This window comes from Ochotona curzoniae, unplaced genomic scaffold (assembly GCF_017591425.1).
Source record: "Ochotona curzoniae isolate NIBS_2020 unplaced genomic scaffold, NIBS_Ocur_1.0 contig_3255, whole genome shotgun sequence".
Lineage (NCBI taxonomy): Eukaryota > Metazoa > Chordata > Mammalia > Lagomorpha > Ochotonidae > Ochotona > Ochotona curzoniae.
The window spans coordinates 684,484-693,888 of NW_024465777.1; the positions used below are offsets into that span (position 1 = coordinate 684,484).

Below are 9,405 nucleotides of genomic sequence, written 5' to 3' on the forward strand. Positions count from 1 at the left end.
GTGGACAGGGACACTCGTGGGAGGAGCCTGGCACTCCCGGAGCAGCAGGTGTCAAGGCAGAGACACAGTGAAAGAGATAGAGATCCTTCATGTGTTACCTTCTGAATGATTACAACACCAAGGCTAAACCAGTGCAAAGCCAGAGAACGGGAACTCTATCCAGGCTCTTTTATTGTGAACACAAGAAGAAAGCCCTGGCTTTCAACTCAGGGAATTTGTGTTGAAGAGAGCAAGCAGACAAGGACCTGGGGACTCAGTGACATTTTTCAAAAAGGATCCTGAGTGCTGTGTGGAGGATGGGGTGGGGGGAGTGAGAGGTTTCCGTTGGGATTGGTCATTTGGGCAAAGCCTGGGTCTGAGCGGGTGGGGAGAAAGGGGCTTGGCCTGAGACAATGGCAGTGGTCCTGGCCGGAGTACACCTGCACTGGAACAATACGTGAGGTCATTCCCGTGCAGGGGGAGGTGCAATGTCCAGCATGGGTAATGTGAACGTGACTCAGATTCAGAGTGTAGAAAAGACTACACTCATCCCTGGCTACTCTGAGAACAGTACCCAGCTCCAGGCGTATTTCTGATGAGGACAAGCAGCTCCTAGACCTCGCACACACACGAGAGAGAGAGAAAGAGAGGTAAATAGTCAACTCAATAAAGAATTCAGCAAATAAAAAGTAAAAAGACTGTAGTTCGATTGCAAAATTGACAAGGGCTATAAGCAATCACCAAATAAAAAGACATTCAATGGTTACAAGTATTGATCCCACATTAAAGGTTGGACATTTGTCTCTCAGAAAAATGAAATCACATGCCCAAGGTCTCAGGGCTGGGAGGCAGCACAGGCAGGATATGAATCCAGGGCTGAGGAATTCTAGCACCATGTCCTTACCTGGAGGAGGGGGCATGTTCTGATGCCAACTTTCCATCTTGTTCCCCTGTTATCAATTGGCCACCTGGTGCTACTCATGCAACCACTTAGTGCAGGGAACCCTGGATCCTTCCTCTGGCTGTCAGTCTTCCATGTGCAGTGGGTAGGGACTGTGACCTTGGACCATGGGAGACCTGGGAATGGAGCCCAGTCCAGCCCCCTCTACCTGTCTCTGCCGTATATTAGAGCTGAGGCTCTGTCTCGCTTCGGTTCTTTCATCTAAACTCACAATGTTCCGGCTGCTGAGCTCTCTCCTCCTTGTGGCCCTGGGTAAGCCCCAGCATGAGTCTGTGATCCCTGTGTCCTGGACCAGAAGTCCTGAAATCTGCTCCCCACCTTGGGTGTTATGATCCCAACACCTGCTTCCATAGGAGAGGTCTCAGTGTGTACCTGGGGCACAGTTATGGGGACTTTCAGTTTGGTGCTGGGGAGGAGAAAGGTGGGAAAACAGGGAATGGACCAGTTCGAAAAAGGACTGGGAGCAGCACCAAGGGCTCTGGAGAAAGTCCTTGGTGGATCAGTGGTCAAAACCAAGAGGTGAAGCTCAGGCTCTGCACTTAGAGTATGTGGGATGAAGTTTCCATTCTCAATTTCTGAACAAGATTTATTTTTATTTGTTTGAAAAGCTGAATTACAGAGAAAGAGAGAGGAGGAAAGACAGAACGTCATCAGTCTGCTAGTTTATTCTCCATATGACCACAGTGGTCAGGACTGGGCCAGGCTGAAGCTAGGAGTCCAGAGCCTCTTCCAGGTCTACCATATGGGTACAGAGGCCCAAGGTCTTGGACTGTCTTCCACTGCTCCTCGAGGCATACCAGCAGGCAGCTGGATTGGAAATGAAACAGCTGAGACTTGAAACAGCATACGTATGGGATGCCAGCCTTGCAGGCACCAGCTAAACATGCTATGCCACAATGTCAGCCCTTCCATTCCTAACTTTACTGATAGGGAAACTGAGCCTTGAACAAGCAGCTCATTCTTGAACCTATCTGTGTTGTGAACACAGAAAGTCTTTAAATCCTACACTCCTTTGAAAAACATTTTTTTCATTTATGCATTTTACTTGAAAGAAAGAGTGGGGTACAGACAGAAGAATACAGAAGCATCTTCCATCTCTACAACAAGGAGATATCCCAACTCCCTTCTTACCCCCAAGTATCTCAAACAGACAGCAGCCAGTGGAGGTCAGGGACACAAGTTCTTGCACCATCACTGTAGCCTGCTGGGGTACACAGAGAGTTGGAATCCAGAAAGAAACCAAAACTCAAAGCCAGGGACTCCCATATGGGACTTGGGCATTCTAAGGGACACTGGAACCACAGCATCAAATACCAACCCCAACGCCACCACTGTGTGACAGCAGCAGCAGGCTGCTGAGCAGGCTGACCTGGAGTCGGGCACTGTTTCTAGTGTCAGCAGCCTCACCGCTCGTATTGACTGAGGCAGCATGTTTATCTCCTTCCTTGCCTCGAGGGACCCTGGAAATGCCTGTTCTAGTCCCAGTGTTTACTGTTCATCAGTGATGTCTGAGACTCAGAAAGGGAAGGGAAATCAGGGGGTCAAAAGCTGTGGCACAGCTAGGACTGGGATCCTGCCCCCCTTTCCTCTTGGGGTCCCTCTGCTGGTTACGCCTTTCCTCTCCTCTAGCCTCAGGCTTGGACCAGCCTTCCTTCAACCCCTCCAGCCGTGTGGTCAATGGTGAGGATGCAGAGCCCTACAGCTGGCCTTGGCAGGTGAGAGCAACACCAGCTGCACTGAATCACACTGTGGGCTCAGGACTCCAAGTTCTGATGCAAGGTCTCTAGCCTTGACCCCATGGCTCCCTTTCCAGTCCCTGCTTCAGCTTCCCAGAGCCAGTAGCTCTGGAACAGTCAGTTGCCCATGGAGATTTTTCTGCTTTTATCTACAACCTGCTGTTTGTGTATTAAAAGTTGGATCTGGAGCCAGAAGGCAGCTTCACTCAAGGGGTTGTTGCATTAATAATTGCGGCACTGTATTTAGGAAGGCAGACTTGGAGATTCCATTCTACATTCATTGAATTATACAATAGGATCTAGGATGGGGATACTGCATAAACACAGTGTGATTCCAGAGGAACTTTGATAGGACCACCATGAGCAAGTGTGTGGGTTGGGAACCACATGACTCAGAAAGGACTGTTGTTTTTAGTGTGAATGGCACCTCTGGCATTGTGTGTGATATACAACAGACATCAAAACCCTAGCCATGGACCCTTAGATTGCTTCTTTCTGGTCACTAGGTCTCCCTGCAGTATGAGTACAGTGGGGGCTGGTTCCACACCTGTGGAGGGACCCTCATCTCCGCCGACTGGGTTATCACTGCTGCCCACTGCTACTCGTGAGTTCCCTTACTGCCCCCATCTCTACCCTGTGTGGAGCCCAGGCTCCCCAGGACACGGTGGGCAGTCAGGCCAACTAACTTCCGCTCCCATGGCAGGAGTGACCGGACATATCGGGTTGTGTTGGGAGAGTACGACCGCTCAGTGACAGAGGGACCTGAGCAGGAGATCCTCATCAATCCTGAGGACTTCATTGTCCACCCACTATACTTTTCCATTTGTACACCTTGCGGGTAAGTGAGCTCAAAGCCTGGGACCAGGCTCCTATGTTCTTCCCTCCATAACCCATTGCTCATCTAGGAAAATTTCAGAGACAGGGGGAAGGGTGAGCAGCCTGGGCCCAGTTCTCACACACTGGGCAGAGCCTTAGAGACCAGCAGCAACAACATCCCTCCCTGCACAGGGTTCAGCAGGCCAGGGAGAGACAGGAAGTCCCCCAGGGCTGCTGGGTTCAGTGTCCCTGGATCCCAGGACTCTCAGGCCTCTTCTTCAAGTCCAAGGTGTCCTGTGCTCAGCAGAGGTTCCTCCAGCACAGTCTAGGTTCCTGGATGTGTGAGCAGGGGAGGAGCGCTGGACTGAGAATCAGGCTGTGGGTGTCCCTCCCTGAGTGCCCTGGACAGTGACAGTGAGTGCCCTGCTCTGGGCTTAGGTTTCCAGTTGTCACAGGTGACCCCGTAGCAGGGCTTCGTGGTGGTGGTGATGGGCATGGAGGCTCTGTTCAGTCCTCACCTGTGTATACACCTGTGTTTCCGGGGCTTAGACTTTTCTGATGAGAGGATCACAGGACGGGGTAGAACATGGGCAGATGCAATACATGAGGGACACAGCAATGGAGACCCAGGCCCATCCTCACAGGGCTCCTGGGGCAGAAGGGAGATAAGGGAGACCCAGATAAAGATGTCCCAAGTGACAGCAGGCAGATAAGTGGTCCCCAACATCTGGTCTGTGGGAGAGAAGCATCAGCATCCCTGGGAACCTGTGGGAAATGTCAGACCTCAGACCTCAACCAGACACAGCCTTGGACATCCTGGGGTAGGGCCCTGAAATCTGTGGCTTTACTTATTTTTTTTACACTTTTATTTTTATTTCTTGAAGCCAAAGAGAGAGAGAAAGAGAGAGAGAGAGAGAGAGAGAGAGAGAGAGCGCAATCATTAGTCTACTGGTTCCACCCCTAAATGCCTACTTTGACCAGGTTGAACTCAGAAAGCTGGAACTCGATCTGGATCTCCCATGTGGATGTCTGGAATTCAGGACCTTGAGCTTCAGCCTTGACCTTGTAGCCACCAGCTGCTTCTCCAGCCTGGGCATGAGCAGGAAGCTGGGATGGGAAGCAGAGCCTGGACTTGCCCCTTGCCACTGTGATGCGGGATGCAACCTCTGAGTGCTGAGCCCAGTGCCCACCCAGAAACTGTGGGCCACAGCCTTCCAGGGCACTCTGATTCAACTTCAGTGTGAAGACCACAGATGGACACCTAACACAAGCATGAAGGCCAAGGGCTGATGAGGGCTGGAGGGGCAGGAAGCAGCTGTGCAATTAGGGGATGCCGGAATAGCAGCAGTCTCTTAGATGGGAATACCTAGGTGTTAGACCCACTGGAGGACCAAGCTCCACATGACTCTTCCCTCCTCACAGCAATGACATCGCCCTCATCAAGCTGTCACACAGTGCAAACCTGACATCTGAAGTCAAGCCTGCCTGCCTCCCTCCTGCTGGGGACATCCTGGACCATGGGACAGAATGCTACATCACCGGCTGGGGACGTCTTTCCAGTATGTGCTGGCCAGGAGGCGTGGTAGGGTGCATGGTCACACCAGGGCTGGTCTCTGGGTTTTTCGCCTTCTGCAGCCTCCCAAATTCTAATGTGCCCACCTGTGTGCTAGGCCTGGAGTATAGAGGTGCACGCAACATGAGAACGCTAGAACTGGAAGGAAAAAGGACCAAATCAGGCCAAGCCAATAGTGCTGCAGACCTCCAATGCCAACCTCTGTTATTGCTCTCTGTTGTGCAGCTGATGGCTTATCCCCAAACAAGCTTCAGAAGGGGCTGCTGCCCGTGGTGGACCACGCACACTGCACAAGGCTGACCTGGTGGGGTTTACTTGTGAGAAGGACCATGGTGTGCGCGGGCGGGTATGAAGTCTCTGGCTGCTATGTAAGTAACTTTGCATCTGTCCCAGGTGGGCAGGGCTCCAGGTTCCTCTACCATCTCCATGAGGTGGAATAGGTGTCTTCTCTGTTAGCCCTGTCAGGCTCCAGGCCTGGAGGAAGTCAGCACAGCCCACACACCCTGACTCCTGGCCCAGTTCACACGCCCCCTCACCTGGGAACATCACTGTCCCTCTTCCTGCTCAGGCTTCCCCAGCAGCACAGCAGGCACACTCACACCACCACCTTGAGTCACCCACTCTGGGCTCTGCAGGGATCCTCAACCACTGTGCTGTGGGAGCTGAGTCCTCCTAGGCAGTAGGGAAGGTGCTGCCAGCTGGGGGCGCTGGCGTCTCTCGGGGCTCCCTCTGTGCCAGGGGCTGTGCTGAGGTCCTGTGTGGGTCCCTTCCTGCTCAGCAGCTGTGGTAGCACAGACCCTGGTCCTGGCCAGCTGACGCCCTGAGGCTGGGGGAGGTGCAGCAGTGTGGGTGTGTCTGCAACCCCCAGATCAGGGACAATTCCTTCCAGCTGAGATGTGGCTCAGCATCCACCCCTTTGACCATCACAGGGTGACTCTGGAGGACCCCTCAACTGCCCTGCAGGGGACGGTTTCTGGCAGGTCCACGGTGTGACCAGCTTTGTGTCCTCCAGTGGTTGCAACACTGAGAGGAAGCCCACTGTGTTCACCCGTGTGTCGGCTTTCATTGACTGGATTGAGAAGGTGAGGACTGGGCAATTTGGGCTTTCCTGAGAGGGTCTGGGTGACAGATCAGATCCTGGTGAGGGGCTGCAAAGGATCCTAGAAGGGCAGTGGGGTCTTGGGGACATTCCCGAGGGGCCCGGGGATGTGTTCTGCTCTGTGTGGCACCAGATCTTCGCAGGCTTTGAGTGGAGCATTGCACTTCCTTATTAGTGAGGGTTTCTCAGTGTGTCCTCAGGTCAGAACCTTACTTGTCCTAGAGGATAGAGGGACATGTGGCCACCTGATGGGGGAGATGTGAAATGAGCAAAAATGCTGAGAATGGGTGCATTCTCAATAATAATGGGCGAGAAGGCCAAGCATCAATGAGGGCAGTCAGACAAAGACAGTTAATATTGTCCATGATATCATAGCAGCGATCACCACTTACACACCATGTAAATGTGCACTATGGACAGTAATGGGAACCTTGGTGGTTTAATCCCGAACCCCCATTAGGTGAATCCTGTGATCACCACTCTCACTAGAGAGGAAACAGGCTCAGACAGGGTAGGTCACTCTCCCTGGTCACACAGGGAATGAGTGGTGAGGTTAGGAGCTGACCCCAGTTCCATATGACTCCAGAACATGTGATGCTAACCTGATTGTTCTGTCTGTTCATTCTTTTCCAGAACACTGGGCTTGACCTCAGCCAGTGTGCAGATCCCACATCCTTTTATAAAGAATAAAGATCTCTCATCAGGTCCCGAGTTGGTTCTCTTTCCTCCAATGCCTCCATTGCCTCTTCCTTTCTGGCCTGTTCCTGAGACCTGAGAGCTGACGTGCAGAGATGAGACCAGAGTCAGCCTCTCATGTGAGGACAAGAAAGGTGCAGGACCCAGGGAGAAGGAGTCATCATGGGGGACCAATCCTCATGAACTGCCTCGGACTGTTAGCTCTTGGCCTCAGGACTTCCAGCGTGGAAACTGAGGCAGTCCCAGGACAACAGGGCAAGCAGGTCCCCCAGGTAGAGTTCCCAGAGAGCAGTGGCTTTTCCATGCAGGAAGAACACACAGTGACTCCTGCAGAGAACCTGAGCCTGCCCCCTCTCAGGAGGCTCGTGGTGGAGTGGGAGGACCAGGGGTTCCTGCCGCCACTGACCGGCAGGAGAAGGAGGGCTGTAGTCATTCATTCACTCAGTATCATTCATTCCTCATTTCAGAGGAGGGCTCTGAAATGGTTCATTATTTAAGGTAAAATGCGCATGGCAGAGGTGTTCAGGTAACACTGACTGCCTCCCTACCCATGGCAGGCTTGGGCTGTGAATTCTGAGGTTTATACAGCAGCCTGAGGGAGAGTCGGGGCCACAGGGTGAGGAGACACACAGGGACAGAGGGGCACATGGTTTGCAGCCCACAGGATGGAGCCCCCCAAGCAGTGAGCAGGTCAGAAAGACATCAGTTGTGCAAATCAAAGAAACACAAACACAAACCAGTTGTACAGCTCATGTGCCTCCCGAACTCTACAGATAAAGCATGCCTCAGCAAGGAAGCACGCTGATCACTACTGATACCAAGATGCTCCACTGTCCCTTTCCTTCACACATTATCATTTTTGTGGCTAGCTTTCAGTGCAGGCTGAAATGGGGCATGTGACACCAGCATCCCATATCCGAGTGTAGGTTTGTCCCAGGTGCACTGCTTCGAATGTAGCTGCCTGCTAATGCACATGTAGACTGTCCCAGTGCCTGGACTACTGCAACACATGTGGGTGACCTGGACAGAGTTTGTCTGCTGGCAGCCATGTGGGTAATGAATCAGCACATAGAAGGGGTGTGTGTGTGTGTGTGTTTCCTTTTCTGCCACACAGCCTTTCAAATAAATGCATGCATATAAAATTCTGAAAAAGAGCTTCCAGGGGAGCAGGTGTTTACCCAAGTGATTAATAGAGCCATGTCTTATGTCCAGATAGAGTATGTGGGCTTAAGCCCTGGCTCTGGCTCCTGGCACAGATCCCATCAGGAAGTGATGGTGTTTCACATTCCTGGGTTTGTGTCACCCTCCTGGAGCCTTGGGCTGTCCTCCTGGCTCCTCTTGACCCCTGCCCAGTCACTGTGGGCATTTCAAGGTTGAAATAGTGGATGGGGGTTTCCTCTATTTGTCTTTCTCCCTTTAAAATAAACCTAATGAGGGCCCAGCACGATGGTGTAGTGGTTAAGGTCCTCGCCTTGCACACCCGGGATCCCATATGGGTGCCGGTTCTAATCCTGGCAGCCCCACTTCCCATCCAACTCTGCCTGGGAAAGCAGCCGAGGATGGCCCAAAGCTTTGGGACCCTGCACCCACCTCGGAGGCCCAGAAGAGGCTCCTGGCTTCGGATTGGCTCAGTTCCAGCCGTTGCGGCCGCTTGGGGAGTGAATCATTGGAAGAAGATCTTCCTCTCTGTCTCTCCTCTCTGTATATCCGCCTTTCCAATAAAAATAAAAATAAATCTTAAAAAAAATAAACTTAATGAAAAACATTTTTAAAGATTTACTTCTTTTACTTGGAAAGAGTTAACAGAGAGAGACAGACAGACAGAGATCTTCCATCTACTGGTTCATTCCCCAAATGGCTACAATAGCCAGAGGTAGGCCACTCTGAAGCTGGGAACCAAGCTTTTCCTCCCAGGTCTCTCATGTGGCTGCTGAAGTCCAGGGACTTGAGCCATCCTCCACTACTTCTCCAGCTCATAAGCAAGGAGCTGCATTGAAGTGGAGTGGCCAGAACATGAACTGGTGCCCAGATGGAATGCCGATGCTGACAGATGATTAACCTGTTACACCACTGCGCTAGCTTTATAATGAAAACTGTAAATAAAAAATACACTTACAGTTAGGGTTAGAGTTAAAAACAAACAATATGGAAAATCATAGCAAACTCTAGGTGAATAATAAGTTTCAAATTTCATTTCATGCTCTTAAAATGAATAAATCACAGTAAAGGTGGAGTCTCTCTGTGCTCTTCCCAGAGAGCCTCACCATGGTGGGTATAGGTCTGCACACCAGTCATGACCACTTCTGTTGGACACAGACACTGTAGCCCTTGCCTGTCCCTCAAAGCTGCCTGTGGTAGCTGGTTGCTCTGGCCAAGGCAAGGCAAGGAGAGAGTGTTTGCAAGCTCTGGTTCTGTCTGCCATGGCCTCTGCTGGCTGCTGACCAGCCTGGTCCCAGAGTGAGGCGACATGGGACTTGATGGGTGTGCAGCACAGCCAAGACACAAGCTCTGCTGTCCAATCCACGAAGAGTTGGAGAGTAGTTCC

At 51.9% G+C, this 9,405-nt stretch overlaps 1 protein-coding gene across 1 annotated transcript; it reads left to right on the forward strand.

Annotated features, from left to right (window-relative positions):
- The first annotated feature begins 1,152 nt into the window (after window positions 1-1,152).
- Window positions 1,153-9,185, forward strand: LOC121156110 (chymotrypsin-like elastase family member 3B). The gene is made up of 8 exons (XM_040979724.1): window positions 1,153-1,192; window positions 2,570-2,655; window positions 3,183-3,280; window positions 3,380-3,514; window positions 4,915-5,051; window positions 5,291-5,433; window positions 5,995-6,147; window positions 9,177-9,185. The coding sequence occupies exons 1-8, from the start codon at window positions 1,153-1,155 to the stop codon at window positions 9,183-9,185; spliced, it is 801 nt and encodes a 266-aa protein (XP_040835658.1).
- Window positions 9,186-9,405: the final 220 nt, after the last annotated feature.

Bases quoted from the DNA above. Each gene is read 5' to 3' on its own strand.
- LOC121156110 (XM_040979724.1), top strand. From the start codon at position 1,153: ATGTTCCGGCTGCTGAGCTCTCTCCTCCTTGTGGCCCTGG. The intron at 1,193-2,569 runs GTAAGCCCCAGC...CCTCTCCTCTAG, and splicing joins TCTCCTCCTTGTGGCCCTGG to CCTCAGGCTTGGACCAGCCT. The intron at 5,052-5,290 runs GTATGTGCTGGC...TCTGTTGTGCAG, and splicing joins CGGCTGGGGACGTCTTTCCA to CTGATGGCTTATCCCCAAAC.